General features: G+C 56.6%; 1 protein-coding gene and 1 pseudogene across 1 annotated transcript; one reads left to right on the top strand and one right to left on the bottom strand.

Annotated features, from left to right (window-relative positions):
• Positions 1-118: 118 nt before the first annotated feature.
• Positions 119-23,715, bottom strand: LOC142930384 (P2X purinoceptor 4-like; annotated as a pseudogene).
• On the top strand, positions 21,383-24,851 carry LOC116937160 (RUS family member 1-like). The gene is made up of 4 exons (XM_032944248.2): positions 21,383-22,198; positions 23,049-23,113; positions 23,705-23,857; positions 24,604-24,851. The coding sequence occupies exons 1-4, from the start codon at positions 22,077-22,079 to the stop codon at positions 24,771-24,773; spliced, it is 510 nt and encodes a 169-aa protein (XP_032800139.1). The 5' UTR covers positions 21,383-22,076; the 3' UTR covers positions 24,774-24,851.
• The last annotated feature ends 1,082 nt before the right edge of the window (positions 24,852-25,933 follow it).

A 25,933-nucleotide genomic window follows, 5' to 3' on the forward strand; every position in this document is an offset into this window, starting at 1 on the left:
ACACGGAGGAATTCGCAACCAATATTAACTCTAAGAGGTTTTTGGGTTAGATGGCGAAAATCTAACACAAAAACCTCTATTATGGGTACTGCGAACAGTAAAAAAAAGACAATATTGCTTTACGCTGTCCAATATTTTGTTATTGCTCATGTTGTGTTTCTACTGATTTCTGTGTGCTTCATTGCAGTACTTTGTTTTTATTTTGTAATATCTGCAACCCATCACTGGCAATTGAGACTCATCCTGGTTTCTTGAGTTCATCTGGTGAAACAAAACAACTTTTAACTTAAACTAGCTCGCTCGCTTATCATCTCACTCACTCACTACCCGTTCACTCACAGTCTCACTGAACCACTCATTCGCCAACCTAGTCACTCACCCACTCATGTACCATCTCAATCACCATTATTCATTCACCCATCCACCATCTCACTCACCCACCCACCAACCCACTCATGTACCATCTCAAGCACCCACTCATTCATCCACCCACCATCTCAATCACCCACTCATTCACCCACCCACCCACCATCTCACCCACTCATTTACCCACTCATTCACCCACTCAGCCACCCACTCATCAACACTCAGTCACCCACTCATTCATTCACTCAACTGATCACTCATCCACTCGTTCACACACACACACCATCTCCTCTCACCCACTCATTCACACAATCTTGCGAGTGCGACTTTGTCCTTGCCTCTTGAGCTCACACCTGGTGAAACAAAATAAACTTGAACTTAACATATACCATGTAGCCCATGCAGTCACACACATACGGATCACGTGGGTAGCACACACGTTCCACTGTTCACACGTACAGTCAGGATGTGTGATAAGGAGGACGTAATAGATGGGGGTGAGAGGGCGAGAGAGACAAGGAGAGGGTGAGGCTGGCAAGGAGCTGCAGAGTGAGGGAAGGGAGAGGAAAATGTGAGGGCGGAGATGAGATGGGAAGAGCGGGAGGGGGAGCGAGGGGAAGAGTGCTATTTAGCGAACGCTGTTACCTGTGACTGAGCGGTTAGGACAATGGATGATGCACAGATTGAATCATTGCAAAACGCGAGAGAGAATGAGTGAGTGAGTGAGGGGGAATGAGTGAGACGGGGAGCAAGTGGGAGAGTGTGGGGGCTGTGAGAGTGAGGAGAGAGAAAGGGAGAGCAAGGGGGAGATGTGTCTCACCGCTCTGAGCAGGGCCAGGCCTGATCCCACGTTCACGGCCGTGGGAACGATGCTGAACCTGCCCGCCTGGGTCAAGGGTCATGGTTAGTTCATTATGTATATGTTCGTTTGCGGCTCAGGGTCAATCCACTTCTGGATGAGGATATTCCCACGCCACACACCATGTGGGTCTTGAGGGGGGGGGGTTATTTGACCATACTTCACCATGCTGGTCAGAGCAGAGTTGATTAAGTTTTAGAGCATACTTACGGGCAGCATAGTAAGTACAGTGCAACACTGGCTTTTGCTGCACTCCCATCTCAATCAGAGCTGTAAATTCCACATTTCTATGAGAGAAACCACGAGTTCATCACTAGGATAACTATTAACGATGTCTCGCAGTGAGTCACTGTTTCTTTTTTTGACTGTCCCAGAAGGGTCTGTGAGTGAGGCTGAGATTTGGCAACTGGCCAAGTCTCATTCTCGTGAACTCGTGCCTGAATTACCACGATGTCACCTGGCCAAACAATAATAAGAAACTAATCACGATCTTTATTTAAAGAGCAGAGCGCATTTCGTACCACAACGTTCAAGGCCACTTCACGCAAAGTTAAGATAAAAGGGAAACGTGAATAAAATAGGTCGCATGTCCCGTGTGGCGCTCACCTTGCCGAACACCAGGACGTCAAAGCGGATGCCGTAGACCTTGAAGAGCTTCCGCTGCTCACCGCCGTCCGCCTACCGGTAGTATTTGGCGAATCTGCATGGGCCGAAAGGGTGCGGGTTGAAGGGTTGCGGTGTTGGTCAGCGCGTAACGTTCGTTGGTTGGGGTTCTTGTTTTTTTAACGGTAGGGTTAGGGTGAATGTTGCAGTTCGGGATTGATGTTAAGGTTAATGTTACAGTTAGGGTTAATGTTAAGGTGAGGGTTAATGTTACAGTAGAGGTTAATTCTACGGTGAGGGTTAATGTTACGGTGAGGGTTAATGTTACGGTGAGGGTTAATGTTAGGGTGAGGGTTAATGTTAGGGTGAGAGTTAATGTTAGGGTGAGGGTTAATGTTAGGGTGAGGGTTAATGTTAGGGTGAGGGTTAATGTTAGGGTGAGGGTTAATGTTAGTGTGAGGGTTAATGTTACGGTGAGGGTTAATGTTAGGGTTAATGTTACGGTGAGGGTTAATGCTATGGTGAGGGTTAATGCTACAGTGAGGGTTAATGCTATGGTGAGGGTTATTGTTACGGTGAGGGTTAATGCTACGGTGAGGGTTAATGCTACGGTGAGGGTTAATGTTACGGTGAGAGTTAATGCTACGGTGAGGGTTAATGTTACGGTGAGGGTTAATGTTACGGTGAGGGTTAATGTTAGGGTTAATGTTACGGTGAGGGTTAATGTTACAGTGAGGGTTAATGTTACGGTGAGAGTTAATGTTATGGTGAGGGTTAATGCTACGGTGAGGGTTAATGTTAGGGTGAGGGTTTTGTTACGGTGAGGGTTAATGCTATGGTGAGGGTTAATGTTACGGTGAGGGTTAATGTTACGGTGAGGGTTAATGTTACGGTGAGGGTTAATGCTACGGTGAGGGTTAATGCTACGGTGAGGGTTACATGTTACGGTGAGGGTTAATGTTACGGTGAGGGTTAATGTTACGGTGAGGGTTAATGTTAGGGTGAGGGTTAATGTTAGGGTGAGGGTTAATGTTACGGTGAAGGTTAATGTTAGGGTGAGGGTTAATGTTACTGTGAGGGTTAATGCTACGGTGAGAGTTACGGTGAGGGTTAATGTTACGGTGAGGGTTAATGTTACTGTGAGGGTTAATGTTACTGTGAGGGTTAATGCTATGGTGAGAGTTACGGTGAGGGTTAATGTTACGGTGAGGGGTTAAGGAAGATGGTGAGAGTGAAGGGGCCCACCTGAAGTTGTACCCCGAGGAGGAGGAGGAGGCATTGAGGTGGGGTCGCGCTGCGTCGAGGCGGTTGAAGGAGTCGACGGGGTGGCACTCACTCGCTGGGCGGTCCAGGTTACAGCTCCACTCGATCTGAACCCCGATAACGCCACCCTGTACACGCAGCATTACACACACAGCATTACACACACACAGCATTACACACACGCAGCATTACACACACACAGCATTACACACACGCAGCATTACACAGACACACAGCATTACACAGCATTACACAGACACAGCATTACACACACACAGCATTACACACACACAGCATTACACACACACAGCATTAACACAGCATTACCAATACCCGCCATACGCCACTAAGTGAAGGTGACGTCACCACGGCGCCTGTGCCAGGCCAGGTGCACTTTGCGGCCACGTGAAGTGTCGAAGGCTCGCTGACGGGAGGTCACGGGACAGACCCAGCAGGTGCCATGTTTTGACTGACCGAGACGACTGGTTGATGCACCAGCTGTGCCCCCCACTGTGCCAACTCACTGTGTTTTAGCCACCCGACGTTACACTTGTTTTTGTGAGCGTCGCTCCTCCGCCCTCCGGTGGTGTTGGAGGGCGACTGCCTCCAACTGCCCAGTAGCAGCGTCCTTCACAAGTCTCCATAAAGGCCGATCTTGACACTGCTCGTACCAGTCATTGGCAACTCCACTCCAAATTCAAGTTTCAAGTCCACTCAGCTCCATATCCTCTGTTACCACATGCCATCTCTTCTCTAGCCCATGCCACGCTCGTTTAGCCCTCTCTATCCGGCCGAACAAAAGCTGTTTGGGCATGCTGTGGTTTGGCATGTGGGCTACATGACCCAGCCAATGGAGGATCTCACCAATGGGACTTTGTCCAGATCAGTAAAGGATCTGTGAGCTCATCACACAATCCAGCCTGGTTAAACCCAGGATTGATCGTGGACAGGCTTGCCTGAATGTTTCAAACCAGCCAAGATGTTTCTTTACAGGGCTCCATGTTTTGTAAGCATAGAGAAGGAAGGATATCACTGTGGGCACGAAGATCCAAATATTCTTGCGGAGCAACAAGCCAGGCAGCTTCCACACAGCAGCATTATACTGGTAGGAACCTCCTGGTTACACCAGCCCACAGGGGATTATTGTGTCCGTCCGTCCGTCGTGCATACAAAAATGGGAGGTGTGGGGCTGGGTAGAGAGGGTAGGGTGGGGAGGGGCTGGGTGGGGAGGGAGGGGCTGAGTGGGGAGTGGAGGGTGGGGAGGGGCTGGGTGGGGAGGGTGGGGCTGGGTGGGTGGGTGGTGGTAGGGGTGGGGCTGGTTGGGGAGGGGCTGGTCACCCCGTGGTGCCCTTATAAAACTCAACGTTTAACCTACTCACGCCGGCTTGTGCCCGCCCTCACAGTCGGGCATATTTGCGGAATACACCACGTGGTGCCGCCGTTGACCCTGGCCATTGACCGAGCAACCCAACGTTCCTACCAGCTCCCTCCGCAGGAATGTGTTGTAGCTGCTGAGTGAAAAGATAACGCCGCTAGACTGATTCGAAGTGAGACATCGACTGCCAAACTGGAGCTGGTCATAAGCACACTGCCCAGGTACAGAAACCTCTCCATTCTCTCCACAACTGCCCCATCACTCATTGGGAGTGGAGGGGGTGGAGTATGCACCCTGTGTGTACGTGGTGTACACGCCGTGTACACGTAGTGAGTCATGTCCGCGGCGTGTTGCCAGGCAGGGCGCCACCTCCACGGCGAGGCTGTGGAAGTCCTCCCCGGCTGCGCGCACCAGCTGGCCCAGGCGGAAGATCGGGCAGTAGGGGGCGGCCGTGGCGCTGTAGCGGCAGCGCTTCAGGTAGTCCGCCTCGGCGCACTCCAGCACGTTACGCCTGGCACGCCGGACACACGGGTGGACACGGGTGGACACGGGGGCACACGGAGACGAGGGCAGGGTGAGGGTGTACCGTGAGTGCCTGGTGCGGAGTGTAACCATTAACACTGGGGGAGACAAAGGCGGCCGGGCGTGGTGCTGGCCACGCCTCATCGAGGGTGCCGTGCTGGCCGTCGCTAGCAGCACTTGCCCCCAACAGTCCGTGAAGGCTACACGGGGGATCTTTGCCTTTGTTATATATCACCAGACAAGAGGCTCCTCTGGCGCTCCCTCGAGTCACGTGGAGGTGGCAGTGACAGTGACGGAGCAGTTGCTGTACCGCACCACTGTGCCGTGCAGTACAGGTGTGTGTGTGTGTGTAGTACAGGTGTGTGTGTGTGTGTATAGTACAGGTGTGTGTGTGTGTGCAGTACATGTGTGTGTGTGTGCAGTGTGTGTGTGTGTGCAGTACAGGTGTGTGTATGCAGTACAGGTGTGTGTGTAGTACAGGTGTGTGTGTGTGCAGTACAGGTGTGTGTGTGTGTGCAGTACAGGTGTGTGTGTGTGCAGTACAGGTGTGTGTGCAGTACAGGTGTGTGTAGTACAGGTGTGTGTGTGTGTGCAGTACAGGTGTGTGTGTGTGCAGTACAGGTGTGTGTGTGCAGTACAGGTGTGTGTGTGTGTGCAGTACAGGTGTGTGTGTGTGTGCAGTACAGGTGTGTGTGTGCGTGCAGTACAGGTGTGTGTGTGCGTGCAGTACAGGTGTGTGTGTGTGCGTGTGGAGTACAGGTGTGTGTGCGTGCGTGCAGTACAGGTGTGTGTGCGTGCAGTACAGGTGTGTGTGCGTGCAGTACAGGTGTGTGTGCAGTGTGTGTGTGTGCAGTAAAGGTGTGTGTGTGTCTGATGGAGGTGTGCGTGTGCAAAATGCAGGTGGGTGTGTATGTGCAGTACAGGTGTGTGTGATGTAGGTGTGTGTGATGTAGGTGTGTGTGATGGAGGTGTGTGTGTGTGATGTAGGTGTGTGCGATGTAGGTGTGTGTGTGTGTGATGGAGGCCTTAATAGGTGCTCGCTTACCATCGCTTGCATTCTACTACTGAATTTTGAAGATCACATTGACTATATTGGTAAAAAGACAAAAATAAAAATTGGTTTTCTGTATCGACACAAGCACTGCTTCCCCCCAATGTTCCGTTTGGAATTGATAAAAGCTACCATACTGCCTCTACTTGACTACTGTGACATCGTGTATAAATCAGCCTCAAGTACTGTACTGAAGAAGCTTGATTCCATCTATCACTCGGCCTTAAGATTTACATTGAACTGCCCATATAGGACTCACCACTATGATTTCTACATTGGGTCAAACTTAACATCTCGTAATGTTCGACGGCTTGTGCACCAGATCTTATTTATTCACGATACGATATACTTACAAAAAAATCCGCAGACTACCTACTGGATCTTCCCCTCTGTTTCAAAGAACAAATTTGACCTCAGGTCTTCGCTCATTTACCAGCTTCACATTCCCTATTGCCGTACAAAAACTGGAGAAAGGGCCTTTGCTATTGATGCCCCCATGGTCTGGAATGCTATTGCCAATAAACTGCAACTTGAATCGCTACCAATGAGATCTTCTCTCAAAACTGCTCTAGAGGAGTTGTACACCCCTTGCTGCCACTGCTATTCATTGGCGTAAAATACAATAAAATGTTTCGCTCCGGATGACGCTGCAAAGTATTATCTGTATTTTGATTTAGCGTGCTGATCTTAAACGTGCAGTGCAAAATTTGATACTCCGACTGATGCTTCTGTTGTTGTGGAGTAACTCATGCAGCCAGCTATGGCTCTAGGATTTGGTGTTACATGTTATTTATGTAGTTTATTGTAGAAATTCGGTCACAGTCCCTATGATCACTGTTACGTTGCAATTATGGCTTTATTTTTTGGTGATTTCGAAAAGTTTTTTTGGGTTGGACATGTTTGTTTTGTTGTAGTACGGCGTTAGACTGATGGCCTTAATCTAAGTTTTCTTGTGGTTGTTGTTGTTGTTGTTTGACTTGCATCCCACTGGGATTTTTTTCACACAGCGTTGGTGTACGGTGCTTTTTTTTCAGGAATATTTTGCTGTTTTTTCATGGATTTTCTGTTTGCACAGTCACATGGTCACTTTAAGATATTTTCTTGTTCGTGTTTTAGTTTTTTGTTTGTTGTTGTTGCACCCGATTCAAGAGCCGAATGGCTCACAGGGCTATACCAAAATAAATAAACTGAAAAAAAAACATAAAAAACATGTATGTATGTATATGTGCATGTATGTGTAGGGGTGCTATGGGGAATAAACACATGGCACGGGAAGGTGTGGTTCACCCACACCTTGGTGGCTACAACAACGTCTGCTAAGGCTCCAGTGGGTATAAAGTGCGGGGAGCCAGGGAGCTCGGGGCAGAGTGTGGGGCCCGAGGCTGAAGCAACCAGTGAAGAAAGAAGGCCAGCTAGGTGAGACCCTGGGACTCCTGTGTCCGCTGCCCTTTTCAGGGCCGACACAGCAAGCCAGTGGTGTGGCCCCAGAGCCCCAGAGTCAGAGTCCTTCTAAGGGCCGGTCTGGTCGGCGGGGTGCCGAGATCTGTGCCTAACCAGGGCCGGATCTGATATCCTCCCTTAGAGCCCTACCAGGAGGAACTGGGAGCCTAGAGCTTAGGCTAGAGAGCCTGGGGTGTGTTCCTGAGTTATACGGGTGGAGGGGCCGCTACCCCTTCTAGTGTAACCCTTGTTAAGGTTTAAATAAATAGTGCTGCTTCTATTCTGCCGTCTCCGTGTCCTGGAACCCACTACATTTGGTGTCAGAAGTTGCGGAAAAATAAATAACGTTAGGTGTTATCCTAGTCAATATAATATGTGCACGATTACTACAACTTACCTGCTCACTTTCACACGACGAGGAGGCGAGACGATCATCTTCGGGGCAGCCCCGGGGTTCTGCAGCCTCGGTGAAGGAGGGAGATGGCGCTGCAGGCGGGGCAGCAGCACGCACATCACGTCGCTGCTTCGCCGCCATCGAGAGAGAGAGCGACGGAGCTGGAGGAGAGAGGACGCCGCCGCCGCTGCTGCGGGTGCCTGGGCGGGAAATTCGCGCGCGCATGGTGCACGCGCGGCCGCCATCTTGGCGGGCGGTCGGGACGCGGTTCCCGCCAAAACGCCGCTCCCGCCATTCTCAACGCCTGTGGAGGGAGATCTTGGGCCGTCTTGGTGGCATCCTGTGCTCACCATCCAAGAGTCTTCAAGTTCCACAGTGCAGCCTCCGTTCCTCACGGCCTCTCAGGCGAGTCGTGACACAATGCACCCGGCCCTAAAAACACACTTCACCCATCTTGCGTGCGCCGGGTTGCGATTAGGTGTTTTTTTACTCGCTGGGTTGCGAAGCGTGTTAGTTGGGTTGGGTGCGTGGTAGATTGACGCCGGCGCCCGTGCGTGTGTCTGCTTTGTAACAGTGTTAAGTACGGCGTTGGGATTGTTATCTTAAGGAGCCAGTTAATTATTAATTCGGCTATGTGGGGGGTCTCGGGCTCCGTTAAGATCCAGTGAATTGCCGGGTTAATGATTTGTTGACACTTTGTTTGATTGCCGTTGCGGAGTCGCGATTGTTTTTGCGTATACAGTATGGCGCTTCGCTCGTGAATGTTGTCAATGTGTGACTGCGAAACTTTGCTTGTGAGTGTTAACAATGTATGCTTTGTATGGAGCTTTGTTCGTGATTGTTAATATATAGCTTGTGCCACATTTGTTAACGAAGTGTTGATTGTATGGGATTTTTCTCGAGATCGCGATGTGTGGACTGTGTGTACTGCATAGACTGTCTCTCTGCACTGATACGGGTTGTGACGTACATTGTTGTGATCCTTGTTGCGGATCGTTAAATTGTGATGGTGACATGGTGCCAGTGATTTGGATTGTGCTGCTGGCTGTGGCTAATCTGGGCCAAAGATCCTGACCAGAATGCCCCCCTGTCATTGTTGCGTGTTGACACGAGTGTGGTCCCGTCATGGTGTGGCTGACAGCTTGACCTGACAGCCCGGAGATTGAGACACTCCGTGGCGTGTCTATCCTAGTGGGCAGTTCGCTCACATGGCTCGGAGAGTGTGGTCCCGTCATGCTGTGGCTGATGGCTTGACCTGGCGGCCCGGAGATCGAGACACTCTGAGGCGCGTCTGAGACAGTGAGCCAGAGGCTCAGGGAGCTTGTGGTGAGTTGCTCGCTCAGCTCGGTTGGTACAGCTAAATGCTGCAATGCGAGGCTTGGAGAGAGGGGTTGGTGTGTCCTCTCAACCCGGTTGGGACAGCTGATTGCTGCAATGCGAGTCCTGGAGAGAGGTGTTCTTGTGTCTTCTCAGCTCGGTCGGAACAGCTACATGCTGCGATGCGAGTCTTGGAGAGAGACTGGGTTATAATTCCCCCGATACGGCCGACACGTGCGCGCCGGAAAGGCGGGGGGTGCTACCGAGTGGCATGAGATGTCTGGGTTGGCCTTCAAGGGAGGGCTTCTGAGTTGTGCGAGCGCGGAAAACGCGCGTGGGGCCGCCATTTTGTGCGAGCGCGGTAAACCGCAGGGGATGCGGCTCGTGCATGCGGCCGCCATTTTGTACGTGCATGGGTATTTGTGTGAACCATTTCTGGGCAAGAGCAGGCATTTTTTTTGTCACGTCGATTTAACATTTTTTTTACAAAAAATGTAGATACTGAGGCAACGCTGAAGTGCGACTTTTTTGCCCAGTACATGGGTCAACCTGGAAGCATGACTTCCTTGACCCGGGATGTTGTACAACATCCAACGGTTGTACCTTTGGTTGCAGCATACTGGCTCGACCTTGAAGAGTGACTTCCTTGAGCCAGTACATGGGTCGACCCTGAAGTGCGACTTCTTGACCTGGGACGTAGGGAGACGTCCGGAATGTTAAGTGGTGTTTGTAGGTGGGTATTAGACTTTCGGTCTTCGCCCTATTGCCACCTGTGGGGTGGAACGGTAACAGGGCGGTGTGAGACCCTGCCATCTATGGTGTGGTTTTGGTTTGATTTACCGGTGTTGGTTGTGCATCCAACGCGTCGGAATCTATGTATTTTTGTTTTTATTTCTTCCGCCGGGCGGAATACGATCATCTCCACTTCCCTGGGCCGGGTGGCTGTCGTGTCCGACGAGCTGAGGCGTGGGCTTGTGGTGTGTTAGGGTCGCCGGCCCCCGGGATCTCCCCTGCCTGCGACCCTGTCCGCGAAGTACCGACGCTCCCAGACTCTCCACTAGTGTGGGAGCTGCCGCCGCCGCACTCCTCCCCTGGCGGGGAAAGGTCGTCGCGCTCCTGTTCCCCCCCCCTGTGCCGTCCCCCCCCGAGTCCGGGTCTCCTGCCGGTGGGGCATCACACTCGACCTCCCTGGGACCCGCTAGCGCTTCGCCGGCACCCAAACGCGACGCTCCCCGCCCGCGCAGTCCCACGCACCAATCACACGCGCGTAACAGGGGGTCAAAGGTCGGAGGGTAAGCGACGTCGTTCGTGCTCACTCCGACGCTTGGGGGGATTGGATTAAACGGGTTTAAAGGGCTATGCGATGGGCATGCGTGCGAGACGGGTATCCGCTCGCAACGCAGGAGTCCGCAGCTGACGGTTCGTAGCGCACACAATCCACGCGGCGCCGCTCCACACACGCGGCGACCACCGAGAACAGCAAGCGAACCCACGCTTCCACTCTCTTTCCACACCCTCGCAAAAACCACCGCACCAGTCTGTTATGTAACGACCACCGCGCCAGCAAGCGCACCCACGCTTCCGCAATAACCACACCAGTCTGTTATGTAACGACCACCGCGACAGCAAGCGCACCCACGCTTCCGCAAAAACCACACCAGTCCGTTATGTAACCGCCGACGATTTATTCCACCGCGTCGGCGAGCCCTTATTTAACCGAGTCAGTCGGGATCAGCGGGGCAGGACCGATCTATCTCTCGATAGTCGGCACTACACTCTACCTGTCCTTCTCCCCACGCTTCCACTCTCTTTCCACACCCTCGCAAAAACCACCGCACCAGTCTGTTATGTAACGACCACCGCGCCAGCAAGCGCACCCACGCTTCCGCAATAACCACACCAGTCTGTTATGTAACGACCACCGCGACAGCAAGCGCACCCACGCTTCCGCAAAAACCACACCAGTCCGTTATGTAACCGCCGACGATTTATTCCACCGCGTCGGCGAGCCCTTATTTAACCGAGTCAGTCGGGATCAGCGGGGCAGGACCGATCTATCTCTCGATAGTCGGCACTACACTCTACCTGTCCTTCTCCCCTTTACCCTCTCCGGTTTTGCTCTTAAGCTAAGTCCCAACTCCCTCTCTCTCTCTCTTACTCACGGTTCGTCGTCACTGCCGTCTGGTCCTCGCGGCGCGTCGATACGTCCCACGGACGTTCGCGCGGCTGGACTCGGGAGTTGACGGGCCTGGGGTTGACTCGAGTAGCCAGAGAACCTTTTTCCTTCGCCCTGACCCGCTTTATTCTTTCTACATCAAAGGGGCTACCTGGTGCCGACTCGCGGGCCAATCAGCTCGCTGGGATCACCCGCCAATCGGTAGGCCCATCTGTATCCCAGCATCCCCCGGGCCGTTGCTTTCAGCGACGTCCGCATCTAAATTTACCTGCTCAGCGACCCTCCAGCCAGAGGGCGACCCTGCTTTCCCGCCGCTCGTGGCTCTGCCCTCCTACCTGCCTGCTGACCCGTGTGTGTTGTGTGTGCTGTCTACCCGCGGTGGCTCGGCAGCCCCGTCGTGACCATGTAATTACAACCAAAGTCACGGCGCCGCGGTGGGTGTTAGCGTCGGGGGAGACCGTCCAATTCCCTGGCTGCAGGAAACCGTGAAGATTATCCCTTTACGAGGGCTTCTGGGTGAAAACCTGTCGGCCAGGGTGTCTCCCCACGCGCTCTAATGGTGGGGGGGAGTGCGTGCGTGTGTGTTCCGGTGGGGGGGGGGGTGGGGAGGTGGTGGGGTGGAGCAATGTCGGCCTCGCCGCTCGGAGCGGCGAGATCGCAGGTGGGCCACCTGCCGATCGGCTCCGTGGCGGCGGCATCACATAGCCCCCCGAGGTGCCAGTCCCCGTCCCGGGTTGACTGGAGCACCTCGCCTGGGCCGCGCCCACGAGGTAGCGCTGCGGGGTCCGGGGGATCCGCCCGGATCTCGTGGCTGGCCTCGGGGGAGGTGGCTCCGTCCTCGGGGTTTCCTGCAGCGGTCTCCTTCTCCACTCCAGTGGCTCCTCCGATCCCTCGGCACCTGGGGGCTGGGGGACAAACTCCGCGGCAGCGGGGTTTAAGGGGCGGCGTCCCCGCCGTCCTCTGGCGGGGCCGGGACGCCTCGGGGCTGGGGGCACGGCGGGGCCCATGTAGTGCGTGAGGCCCCCGAGCACGGGTGGCGCAGGGGCACCGGGATTTCGCGGTACTCGGGCAGCGAGGTTCTCCCCCGCCGGGGCTGCCCTCCATGGTTTTAAGCGGCGGACGTTAACCACCGTTTCTCGGCCCCTCTCTCCACCCTGGATTAGTACCGTCCAGGGAGAGATCTGCCGTACCACGGTCCAGGGTCCCCGCCAGTAGGTGGTCAGCTTCCCCACCTGTCCGGCCCCGACGCGAGGGGTGTGTAGCCACACCTTGGTACCTGTCAAGAAAAGGGGGGGCTCCACGCGGGGTCGGGTGCTCTGTTCCTGTCGCCGATGCGCGGCCTCCCCTTGCGGGTAGGCCCGGTCCCGGACCCCTCGTAGGGTCTCCATCAGATGTTCCACGGGGCGACTCCCTTCCTCCGTTTGGGGTGGAGGAATGCCGAACAGCAAGTCTGCGGGTAGACGAGACTCACGACCAAACATCATTAGGAACGGGGTTTGGCCCGTCGATGTGTGCACCGTGGTGGCGTAGGCGAACAGGGCGTAGGGGAGGTGTTCGTCCCAATCCCGTTGGTTTGCGGCCGCCATACGCTTGAACTTTCCGGCCAGAGTCTGATTCATACGTTCCACCATACCGTTCGCCTGGGGGTGGTATGCCGTGGTTCGGTCTTTCTGGATCCCGAACTCCCGGCACAGCGCCTGAAACAACTCGGCCTCGAACTCGCTACCCTGGTCGGTAAGGACTCGCTCCGGGATCCCGTGCTTAAGTACATAGTGCTCCACGAACGCCCGGGCTACTACCAGGGCCGTTTTATCGGGGATGGCCACCGCCACGGGGTAGCGGGTGAAGTATTCCACCGCTACGAGGATATAGCGGTTGCCCCGGTGGGATCGTGGGAATGGCCCCTGGAGATCGATGCCGACCAGCTGGTTAGTCCGACTGACGCGGAACGGCCTTAGGGGTACTTGGTATCGTGCCGGTTTCGGCCCGCACTGCTGACAAGCGCGGCAGCCCTGTACCCAGGCGGCCACATCTTGCGTCAATTTGGGCCAGAGATACTGGCGACGCAGAGTCTCCTGAGTGCGCCGTTCCCCGTCATGGCCCCCGAGCGGGTGGTCGTGTACCAGCCGTAGCAGCTGGGGTCGCACCTGGGCGGGAACACAGATGCACCCCGGCTGGCCGGCCTCGGTTAACTCCCGTACCACCCCGTTCTGCACACACAACCGGGCATACAAACCGCTCCAGGGCCCTGGTAGGGTGCTTTTCCCCTCCCGCAGGGCCGCTTCTACCGCCGCCAGATCCGGATCCCGCTGCTGGGTCTGCCTCAGCTGCTCGTCGCTCAGGCCCGGGAAGGCGCAGCCAACGTCCTCCTGGATCCGTCCGATCGGGGCGGGGTGGTCCACGGGGTCCCGAGTCGTGGGCCCTGCGCTCGCCGGGCGGCCGACTGGGTCCGCGCCTCCACCTGTGGGGGTCTCTGTGGCGCATACCGCCACAGAGCCCCGCCCGGTATTCGATCTGCAGGTTGTACTCCTGCAGCTGCGCCAGCCATCGGGCCATCTGCTCCCGCGGTTCCTTGAAGGTGAGGAGGAACTGCAGAGCATAATGGTCCGTGCGCACTCGACATTTCCTGCCGTATAAATACGGCCGAAACTGTTTACACGCGAAGATCACAGCGTACAATTCCTGACGGGTCACACAGTAGTTCAGCTCGGCCCCGCTCAGGGTCCGGCTGGCGTACGCAATCACCCGTTCCACCCCTTCCTGCACCTGCGACAACACCGCACTCAGCCCGCTGCTGCAGGCGTCGGTGTCCAAAATAAAGTCGGTGGTAAAATCGGGGAAAGCCAGTGTGGGGGTGTGTGTGAGGTAGTCTTTGAGGGTGGTGAAGGCCGTCTGGCAGGCCTCCGTCCACTGATAGGGGTTCTTGGGGGAAGTGAGTTGGGTGAGGGGGCGTGCAATCTCGCTGAATCCCTTTACAAATCGACGGTAATAGGTGGCGAGCCCCAAGAATGACCTTATCTCCGACAGGTTTCTTGGCTGTGGCCAATCCACTACGGCGCGTACCTTGTCTGGATCGGTGCGCACCCCCGCCTCGCTGACGCGATGTCCGAGGTACCCCACCTCGCGCTGTGCGAGGTAACACTTACGCGGCTTGAGCTTGAGATGAGCCGCTCGCAGTCGCCGGAACACCTCCCGTAACCTGGACCAGTGCTCAGACAGGGATCTACTGAACACGATCACATCATCCAGGTAAATCAGGCATTGCTCCCACTGCAAGCCCCGCATCACCAACTCCATCAGCCGCTGGAACGTCGCGGGCGCGTTGGTGAGCCCGAACGGGAGTACTCGAAACTCGAATAGTCCCATCGGGGTGGTGAATGCGGTTTTTGGCCGATCCTCCTCCGTCATCTCCACCTGCCAGTACCCGGACGCGAGATCGAGGGTGGAAAAATACCGCGCTCCGGCGAGGCTGTCAAAGGTGTCGTCGATGCGCGGTATGAGAAAGGCGTCGCCGAGGGTGACTGCGTTTAGTTTGCGGTAATCGACGCAAAACCGGGTTGACCCGTCCTTTTTGTTACTAGCACCACCGGGGCAGACCAGGGGCTCGCCGAGGGCTGAATTATGTTATCGCGGAGCATGTCCCTGACCGCCTCTTTGATCTGGGCGCGTTCGGGTGCGCCCACGCGGTACGCGGGGAGTTTTATGGGTCGGGCGGCCCCGGTGTCGATTTGGTGCTTAACGAGATCTGTGCGACCCACGTCTGAATCGTGTTCGCTGAACACGTCGGCGTACTCCCGCAGTAACCCGCGTAGCTGATCGGCCTCTCCCTTGGGTAAATCTGCCCAAGGTACGTGTACCGCGTCAAGAAGGGGGACGACCTCGGCGTGGGGAGTCGGGCCGACTCGCCAGGCCAGGTCTTGTTGGTCCTCGGGGCGACCGGGGTCCTCCGCCCAGAGTGCGAATACCGAGTCGCTGGAGTGGCGCGCGTGTAGGGGGTGCACGGTGGCTACTGTGGTGCGCCGTCGTAGTATTGCTGGGGTGCCGTGGGGGTTAAACACACGCATGAACAATCGGCCCCCATCGGCGTTTACCAACGTGGCTGACCCCACAACCCCGTATCGTTTTGCCAACTCCGGGTGAGGAGTTAGCATTACCTCCCCCGATGGTCGGTGCGCGGGGTCGGTGGAGGGTGTCGCCACAGGTACCAGCATCTCGGCGAGCGGCCCGATGGTGACGGCCGTCGTCAGGGTAGCGGCCACAGGTGTGAAGCGGGGGCGATTCGGCTCCCGTCCCAGGAATGGAATCCGTTCCCCGCTGCCTTCCACGGTGGCGCACCGCTGTCGGGGCTGCACGTTGAGCCCCAGCTTTTCCAGGAGGTCGGTACCTGCGATACACTCGTGGCACAGCACACTCGAGACGTAGAACTCCTGAGTGCACACCTGGTTTCCGAGACGGACCTCGAGGGAGATCCTTCCCAGCAACCCCATCCCGGCTCCGCTCGCTGTGTGCAGCGCGCAATCCGGGGCCGGCAGGCGGCTCACGTCAACCCCGAGCACGCTGCAGTGCGCGGCGCTCACGAGTGAGGCTACGGCCCCCGTGTCCAGTAGGATCCGGGTGCGCTGCCCGTTCACCTGTCCTTCCACCAGTGACGTGGCCCCCGTGATTCCTGCCACCAGCTCCCGTAGCCAGTCGCCCGTCCTCACCGCGTCCTTGGGTGTTGTGGCCGTGACCTGTGTGGGTGTCACTTGCTTACCATTATTATTATCGTCGTTTTGTTTCGGGACCTCGGTGATTGCACCCCTAGGTGGTCCACTCTCTAGGGGGCGTTGGCGTTTAACCCTTCGGTATATCTAGCGCGGGCGATCTGTGGGCAGTCTCTCATGAGATGCCCCTGACGGCCGCACATATAACACGCCCGGGGGGGGGTGGCGGCTCCATAGTGGGCACCCTGCCCGCTCCCTCTCCCCCCCGTGCGCCGCTGCCCAGACTCTGCTTCTAGTCGGGCTACCCTCCCAGCTAGCCCTCCCAACTCGGTCTGAATCGTCTCTACCGTAGTCTGCAGCGTAGTCACATGTGCCCGTACTTGGGTTACGTTGTTGTCCACTTGGGTTACTTTGTTGTCGATCCCCCCGATGCCCGCCTGTACCCCCGCTACCCATCCCGGGGTGGTCTCGCGGGATACCGGAGGCCCCCTTTCCCGACCCCCTACCATCCTGGTGAGCTCCTGTTCCTCCTCTTCCTCCTCGGTGGACAGACTTGCGATGGTGCGCTCCCGTCCCAGTCCTCGGAGCTGTGCGCGTTCGCTAGAAATTCTTTCACATTTGCGCGCGTGCTCGACAAGGGCATCAAAGGAGAGGCGCGTACAGTTCACGTCTGGCTGCCACCACGCCGTGCGCATTAAGTATCGCTGGATTTTCTCTGTGGCCAGCTCCTCAATCGCTTCCGTGGTGTGCCTCGGGCGTGCGATCTTTGTTAGCTCACGCACATCCTCGGCATAATCGCGCAGGTCCTCGCCGGGTTGGCGACGGCGTGCCTCTAAGGCCGCTTTTGCCTCCTCCTCATCGCGCGTACCGAAGCGCAGATCAAGTCGGCGCATCAGCTCCTCTAGCTGTGTCTGCGCGCTTGCGGGTAGGGCTTCCACAAAATCGGCTGCCCGCCCATCCAGATTCATATTAAGTTGACGTAGCGTCTGCGCGTCCGTCCACCCATTAATTTCCTTAGCCCCTAGGACGTTGCGGGCAAATGCTCACCACGAAGGTGTACCCCGGCCAGTGAATATATGCCTTATTTTCGCGTGGGGTAACGCGGGGGTTCGTACCGCTTCTGACACCATATTGTTAGGGTCGCCGGCCCCCGGGATCTCCCCTGCCTGCGACCCTGTCCGCGAAGTACCGACGCTCCCAGACTCTCCACTAGTGTGGGAGCTGCCGCCGCCGCACTCCTCCCCTGGCGGGGAAAGGTCGTCGCGCTCCTGTTCCCTTCCCTGTGCCGTCCCCCCCCGAGTCCGGGTCTCCTGCCGGTGGGGCATCACACTCGACCTCCCTGGGACCCGCTAGCGCTTCGCCGGCACCCAAACGCGACGCTCCCCGCCCGCGCAGTCCCACGCACCAATCACACGCGCGTAACAGGGGGTCAAAGGTCGGAGGGTAAGCGACGTCGTTCGTGCTCACTCCGACGCTTGGGGGGATTGGATTAAACGGGTTTAAAGGGCTATGCGATGGGTATGCGTGCGAGACGGGTATCCGCTCGCAACGCAGGAGTCCGCAGCCGACGGTTCGTAGCGCACACAATCCACGCGGCGCCGCTCCACACACGCGGCGACCACCGAGAACAGCAAGCGAACCCACGCTTCCACTCTCTTTCCACACCCTCGCAAAAACCACCACACCAGTCTGTTATGTACCGACCACCGCGCCAGCAAGCGCACCCACGCTTCCGCAATAACCACACCAGTCTGTTATGTAACGACCACCGCGACAGCAAGCGCACCCACGCTTCCGCAAAAACCACACCAGTCCGTTATGTAACCGCCGACGATTTATTCCACCGCGTCGGCGAGCCCTTATTTAACCGAGTCAGTCGGGATCAGCGGGGCAGGACCGATCTATCTCTCGATAGTCGGCACTACACTCTACCTGTCCTTCTCCCCTTTACCCTCTCCGGTTTTGCTCTTAAGCTAAGTCCCAACTCCCTCTCTCTCTCTCTTACTCACGGTTCGTCGTCACTGCCGTCTGGTCCTCGCGGCGCGTCGATACGTCCCACGGACGTTCGCGCGGCTGGACTCGGGAGTTGACGGGCCTGGGGTTGACTCGAGTAGCCAGAGAACCTTTTTCCTTCGCCCTGACCCGCTTTATTCTTTCTACATCAAAGGGGCTACCTGGTGCCGACTCGCGGGCCAATCAGCTCGCTGGGATCACCCGCCAATCGGTAGGCCCATCTGTATCCCAGCATCCCCCGGGCCGTTGCTTTCAGCGACGTCCGCATCTAAATTTACCTGCTCAGCGACCCTCCAGCCAGAGGGCGACCCTGCTTTCCCGCCGCTCGTGGCTCTGCCCTCCTACCTGCCTGCTGACCCGTGTGTGTTGTGTGTGCTGTCTACCCGCGGTGGCTCGGCAGCCCCGTCGTGACCATATAATTACAACCAAAGTCACGGCGCCGCGGTGGGTGTTAGCGTCGGGGGAGACCGTCCAATTCCCTGGCTGCAGGAAACCGTGAAGATTATCCCTTTACGAGGGCTTCTGGGTGAAAACCTGTCGGCCAGGGTGTCTCCCCACGCGCTCTAATGGTGGGGGGGAGTGCGTGCGTGTGTGTTCCGGTGGGGGGGGGGGGGTGGGGAGGTGGTGGGGTGGAGCAATGTCGGCCTCGCCGCTCGGAGCGGCGAGATCGCAGGTGGGCCACCCGCCGATCAGCTCCGTGGCGGCGGCATCACAGGTGCTGTGCCTCAGGAGGTGGTTTCTTCTTGTCACAGGATTCCTGCACCTGCCGCCCTTGGAGTCGCCGGTTATGCTGACCGGATGTGGACTTTAAGGGGAGAGTGGAGCGCCCGTACGTCACTCCTGCTCATCCTGTTGCCCAACTCCTGGGGAGGGGCCGTGCCCTTTTTGGGCCTTTTTCAAGTTCCCCCAGGACCTCCAGGGAGAGCGTGCTTGCCTCCCCTGGAGGCTCGGCCACGCGAATTCGTTTGAAGACTGGCCGCTGTCCATGACTCTCACACCTTGTTGATTGCCTACACCGTTGTCAAGCAGCCACATTCATATGTCGGTGCATGCGTACAAATTCACACGGATGGGCTGTGCTAAGGGATAAGTGGGTTGACCAGTTCTTTTGGTGTACATGTTGTTGTTGGTTCCCCTCATTCCATACATTCTTCCCTTCCCCTCCTCTCGGTGTGTGTACATATGTTTCTCGGGGTGATTATTGTCGGTCGCCGGTTGTTTGTTGTTGTTGGAGGCACACTGTTTTTTTTCTGTATTGTCACAGCCGAGACGGCTGTTTTTTTTTACATGGGGGAGGGTGATGTAGTGATTGTAGAATCACTACTGTGTACACACGCACAAGCGTGACGTCACTATGTGGGGGAGCGTCATGACCACGCGGGTCTACACACACGCATGACGTCATCCCGGCTGGAGGCGGGAATGACGTCAGGGCCGGTTCTGGGCTCCGGGAGGCCACGAGGGTGGTGTGAGGCCGTGGCACTCTCTGTGACCCCGGCTGGACACGTGACTGGACCCCAGTGGGGGCTGGGGGCCTAGGGGGCACCTCGGAGGGCACGTGGACAGCAGGGGGGCTTCGAGAGGGTTTTCGAAGGGAGGCGTGGCCGGGGTGGGGCCCGGGCACGCCGAGGCCCATATAAGCAGCCTCCTCACGAGGTTCGAGGCTGCCCGTATCAAGAACGAAGATGCATCGTGAAGACGCCAAGAAGAGTCAAGCCTCCAGTCAGCGGACCTGGCAGTAGCCACCTGGCTGGGTCACGCTAGAGTATTTGATAAGTATGTGTTAGCTAGAGTAGGTTGGTGGTCACCACCTTATGTGCAGTGTTATATTACTTACCGTTCTAATAAATCAGCGTTGCCTCCCAAGGAGTCGTGTGTGCACCTAATTCGAACCCACTACATATGTGTATATGTGTGTGTATGTTAAATTTCCTTCGCACCGTACATAGCCAACCGTGCTAATGGGGAGTTGCGGGGGAAGGACAACAAACTGAACACAAATCAGTTCTAAATAAATGAGTTTGTCAATCTCGATGATGATTTAAAAGTGCACCGCTCCAGTGCCTTCCTGGTATCAGAGTGAAGAGCGTTCCAGATAGCCGCAGAAGCATATCTGAAAGCGTGCAATGCAGTGACTTACGTACAATCACACGTAGGACGACTCAGCCCCAGGTGAATACCTGGTGCGGTGTGTAAACATCGCCACTGGAGAGACAAAGGCGGTCGGGCGTGGTGCTGGCCACTCACCCCCTCGTGTGCCGTTCCGGCCTTCACAGGTGCGACTCACTAACAGCACTTGCCCCTACAGTCTGTTAAGGCTATTTGGGGCAGCTTCGTCTTTGTGCATATATACGTGCGTGTATATATGCGTGTGTCGAATGTCTCACTTGCTGAAGTCAAACTTGGGGAACCTGATTGTGTTCTTGATGAAGACTGTGAAATTCTCAGCCCCGGCGAGCACCGGCCTCCTGGACAGACGCGGAGAGAGCGGGGACGACGCTTGCTCGTAACCACACACGAGTTCACAGAACCTCCTCGCTGGGGCTACGCATCTCCTCCACACGAGACGACACTTCGTTGAGCTATCATTTGTGGGTGGCCAGGTCGCTTCTGAAAAAAATTGTTGATAATTTAGTTTAATCCATAATGCGTTTTTTTTGGGTTAGACCACGTGAAAAGTTTAGTTTAACCAGCCGACCCCGTTAAATACTTTCCTCAATCTACGCTTACGCCTCACTGTGTCCCCGAAGCGAACGGCAGTGAAAACCCACGAGGGCTCCTCTCTGTAATCCCGCTGGCAGCAGCGAAGCTTCCTGCCTGACCCCTCTGCCGAGCCGCGTGGCTATTTTGTGTGGCGGCTTTCTCGCCGCGCTCCGAACCACCAAAACCCCCCCGAGTTCAGTTCTCTCTCGCAGCCAACGCCAGGTGACGGGTGTCTCAACCCATCCTGGGCCTTCCCCTAGGTCTACTCAGCCTTAAATGTCTACCCGGTGCGGAGTGTAAACATCACCAACCTGCCGGGGAGAGAGACAAACCGGGCGTGGTTACTGCCCACCACCCCGCTCGTGCGTCGTGCCGGCGGCCTTCACAGGTGCTGCGACTCGCTACTAACGGGGGATCCTTGCTGTGTGTAAAGGTGTCCATGCAGCTCTCCATACAGGTGCTCATACAGGTGTTCACGCAGGTGTGTGTGTGTGAGGTGCCCCTCACCGTGGGGCCGTGGCCTTCTCCACAGGGCACCAGGCTGAGATCTCACAGGTGCGTATGCCCGGGCTGTAAGGAACACAGCGACCGGTCCTTATACCTGGCAGACAGAGGAGGACAGGTGAGCGGCTGTCTGTGTGAACAGGTGTGAGCGTGAACAGGTGTGTGGAGAGGGTGGCCACCGCTTTCACTGCACACCGAATCCGGAGAGATTTCTGAGTGCTACGTCGATCACAGCTGTGCGGAAGTCACGTAATGTAATACATGTGTTGAGGAGTTCCCGACGACGACTCGGAGACGGCTTGAAGGTAAGGGCTTTCGCCAAAGGTTTATTAAGTGTATTACAATAGCACAAAGGGTGGGACAACTTCCCAGGGGTTAGGGGTCCTACACTAAGTCCTGGTCCAGCCCGGCTAGCTCCGGTCTCTCTCCCTCGAGTCGGATGGGGGCACTAGCCAACCCCACCGACCGGGAAGAGCAGCGCCTCCTACGGCTACCAGCGGCTTCACTCCTGACTCTCGTCGATCCCTCTCTACCCCTGGTTCCCTCTCCACGCTTCTCACTCTACCCGTTCCCACAGTGACCCCGCTTTCGTCACGGGGTCCCCTTTAAATACTAGACGAGGCATGACGTCATCGAGCCCCCCAGCGCGCATGATGCCACGTTCCGTGACGTCATCACACTGGACGGCACACATGACGTCACGTCCCCATTTTACTCCTCTACACATACAAACGTACACGACACCGGCAGCGTAAGTGCAATAAAACGGTGAAAGAGACAAAATGGAATGTTTGAGAGATGCCACACGCGAGACGCTCGGACGGCAACCGCCTGCTTTGTGATTCCCACAGCCTTCGGCAAATCCCTCACGGTCAACTTTGGCGTTCCCTTCGCCGACGTCATCACCACGTGAGGCTTCTCCACACCTTGAGCACGTGGCTCCTCGCTTGCCCCTCCCAGTTGACGCTGCCCCTCCGTGTTGACGCTGCCCCCCGTGTTGACGCTGCCCCTCCGTGTTGAAGCTGCCCCTCCGCGTTGAAGCTGCCCCTCCGCGTTGAAGCTGCCCCCCCGTGTTGAAGCTGCCCCCCCGTGTTGAAGCTGCCCCCCCGTGTTGAAGCTGCCCCTCCGTGTTGAAGCTGCCCCTCCGTGTTGAAGCTGCCCCTTCGCGTTGAAGCTGCCCCTTCGCGTTGACCCCTTGCCCACCGGATTCTCTGCGCTCGAGAAACTCGTGGGCTGGAGGAGAGGCCGAGGAGGATGGCCTCACGGTCTCGCGAGGCTGCATCAGATCGAGACTCGCGGATAGGAAGGGGGCTCGCTTGAGGAGCGTTGCCAGGAAGGACCCCTGGGGAAGGGGGCTTGCTTGAGGGGCTTTGCCAGGAAGGACCCCTGGGGAAGGGGGCTTGCTTGAGGGGCTTTGCCAGAAGGGACCCCTGGGGAAGGGGGCTTGCTATGGGGGCTTTGCCGGAAGGGACCCCTGGGGGTTGAGCGACCCAGAGTGGATGCTGCCGTCCGGGCGTGTGCTCCCACACTTGACTTGACCGTGGCCCTTTCCAACATTTACAAAGCCCAGTTTCCGCTTGGCTGGAAACCGTTTCCATGTTCAGTCCACTTTGCCAGTGTGGCCTTTGTGGCGTTGCAGGGCTAATGAACTACGTTTGTTGCGTTGCAGGGCAAGTGAACTACGTTTGTTGCGTTGCAGGGCTAATGAACTACGTTTGTTGCGTTGCAGGGCTAATGAACTACGTTTGTTGCGTTGCAGGGCAAGTGAACTACCGAAGGATGCAAGCAACAGGAAGTACCTCCTCCGACTAAACAAAGCGCGCGGTGAGTGCGGCAGGTTGCATGGGACCGGGACTTTGTTCGGCTGCATGCCAGACCGTGCCACAGGCAACTCGGTGGCTTGGCTGTCGAGTGTGCAGGCGGTGTAACTGCACCAGAGCCCACGGGACGGGGCGGCCCAGGGAGACCTCGGTTCTCCGTGCCGACCGTCGATTCAGCGGTGTCCAGGAACGGAGCACGTGTCAACGTTCTCACCGCTTCGCAATTTTAATTAGCGTTGACCTTGTTAGAGTGTTGCAGTGTTGAGTTTGTCGTCCTTCCCCCCGCACCTCCGATTAGCACGGTCGGCTACGTGCGGTGCGAAAGAAGTTCCAACGTACGCGCGGTACAACACCTGAACCCCCACCCACCACCGCACCTTCGTGAGCCCGCGCTGAGCGGCGTGGTGGAAACGGTCCTCGCGAGTTTCGACGTGGAGCCCTTAACCCAGAACAGGGGCCCGTGGCAGGGCGGCCTCCCGTCGCACACATCCCCGTCGATGACCTTGGCGGGTGCCGCTCGACAGACGGCACCTTGCCCCGACCTTCGCCAAGACGGGTGGAGGCTGCCTCTGATTCTCGGGCGGGCGTCGTGCAGGAGCCGTCTCGATCGTTCTGCACTACTCGGCCGGCGCGAGCGACATCGTCGGGGCCTGCTTCCACGCACAGCTGCTGAGGCTCGCTCTGCCACGCGGGGCCACCGTGGAGGTGGCCGCGGAGCACCGGGACGGCTTCCTGCAGCTGCAGAGAGGCGAGTCGTAGCGGCCCTTCTGCATAGCACGTGACAGTGGGGGCACTTTATTCCAGGCAAGGCCCCGCTGAGCTGTCTAGCTCTTTTTTCACAAGTGACCTGGCCACAAATGATATCTCAACGAAGTGGGCTTATCATCATCATGTGGAGATTTCTCGCAGCCAACTACTTTAAATGCGTGGTGACGTTGATTCTAAATGTGGAGGGGAAAACCGGAGGGACACGGAGATAAATCCACGCAACCTTCTGGTTGCGAGCATGCCGCTCGCAACCAGAAGGTTGCCAATTAAAAATTTGTTCCATTTAAATTTCCATACTTGGCAGCAAGTCCCGAAATTCTGAAGACTCGCTCGGTGAGAGGGATTCTCTGGGTAAATGGCAATGAACCTGAGAAGTAAGGCAAAAAGAGAAGTAATAAAAAATGGTGTTGTTCGGGAAGAATGGAAGGAACCGGAAAGAGAGGAAGACCTAACAGAGCGAATCTCATGACCACAAAATAAGAGATTGGTGCCAGATAGGTGTGGCCCTGCTTGACCACACTAGCACTACATGACAGAGAGGAAAATGGGAACAAATGACGAAACGTGCAGTGGACACCCGCGGGGCTATCTGCCCCATGGTTCTTGATGATGATGATGCGTGAAAAAATTGGCAACCAGTTTTTTTTACCTAACCCATCGGGCGACTGCTAAATTTCAACCTTAAGAATCTCGATGTTTACTTTGGCTCTCGTTTCGTTTGCGCAGAAATAACCGCCGGCGACCCCTGCGTGTCGGCGTCTCAAGATTTCGCGACGCGCCTCTTCCCGGAGGTGCTCGCCGGGCTGCGGAGCGCCGGCTGGGCCATCTCGGCAAGCCTCCTGCAGGCCGACGAGTGGCGGGCACAGTGGCACCAGTGCCACCAGAAGGCGCAGTGACGACGTCAAGAAGGGGGATTCGCGCGACATGAGAAAAAATGATTCAATTTGGGGCATCTGTTCCCGTGGGGAGAAATGTGGGGGGCTATGGGGAGTAGGAGGAGGGGGGGCTGTGTGGGAGAGCAGGAGGGGGGGGCTGTGTGGGGAAGCAGTAGGAGGGGGGGCTGTGTGGGGGGGAGGGGTAAACCAATGTGCCACCCGTGGAGTATGTAAGTAATGCTCCACGCACGTAAATATAAATACAAATGTATTGACAATAAAAAATCGGAACGTTTTGTTCAGTGGCACAGTGAACTGTTCGTGATTTTGTATCACATCCCGCGACATATATCCCAGCACACATTTGATCATCCTAGCCCAACCTGGGGAGGAGCGGCGGTGCAGCGGTCGGCACGCTGAGTTCGGTGAGCGGAGTTCGATTCCTGGCCGCAGGCTGATATCCGTGGCGAGGGATATCTCACCACGTGGTCCTGCCCCACGCTTCACTAACCCACATTGACCAGTGTGGGGAGGTATGGTCAAACAACCCTCAAACATCAATGGGGAGGCCTTCCAGGAGGAGTTCTAGGTATAACCAAACTTGGTAATTTTAGTGACATTGAGGCAAGCAGTTTGGCAGTTGAAAACAAAGGTCAAAATTATTAAAATCACCCAGTAACATCAACAATGGGTGGATGGTCGATCCAGAGGCATCACAATGTTCAACATTGTGAGTGGGGCTTGGGCAAGCCACCGGCGCCGCCGCCGCCGCGAGGAATTTGGGCGTTGACGCAGGACCGTCGGTCACGCCGACGCCGTGCCGGCGGCGGTGTCAGCGGCAATGCGAGGCGCAGTGCACGGAGAGCAGCGTGTTGCCGTGCCGGCTGGACACGGAGGTGACCGCGTAGGGGAACGTCTCTTGGAGCTGCACGGGCCCAGGGACGCAGGCCTCGCCGTCGGTCCGGCCCAGCCTCCCCCGCGCGGCCTTCCCCCACGTGAACACTTGCCCTCCTGGCCCGAGCACACGAGAGAATTATGCACGCGCGTGAGCACGGATCTGCACAGGTTATCATTGTGCAACGAAGATAACTCGTGGTTTTTAAGACACAAACGCGAGTCATCGTGCGTGAACGCGCGTTGGCGCGGCTTGCGTGAAAGTAAACCGGAGAGACGCGCGCACG

The sequence above is a fragment of the Petromyzon marinus genome, chromosome 38 (assembly GCF_048934315.1).
Source record: "Petromyzon marinus isolate PM22_M1 ecotype Great Lakes invasive population chromosome 38, UKy_Petmar_22M1.pri1.0, whole genome shotgun sequence".
In the NCBI taxonomy this organism is placed as follows: Eukaryota; Metazoa; Chordata; class Hyperoartia; order Petromyzontiformes; family Petromyzontidae; genus Petromyzon; species Petromyzon marinus.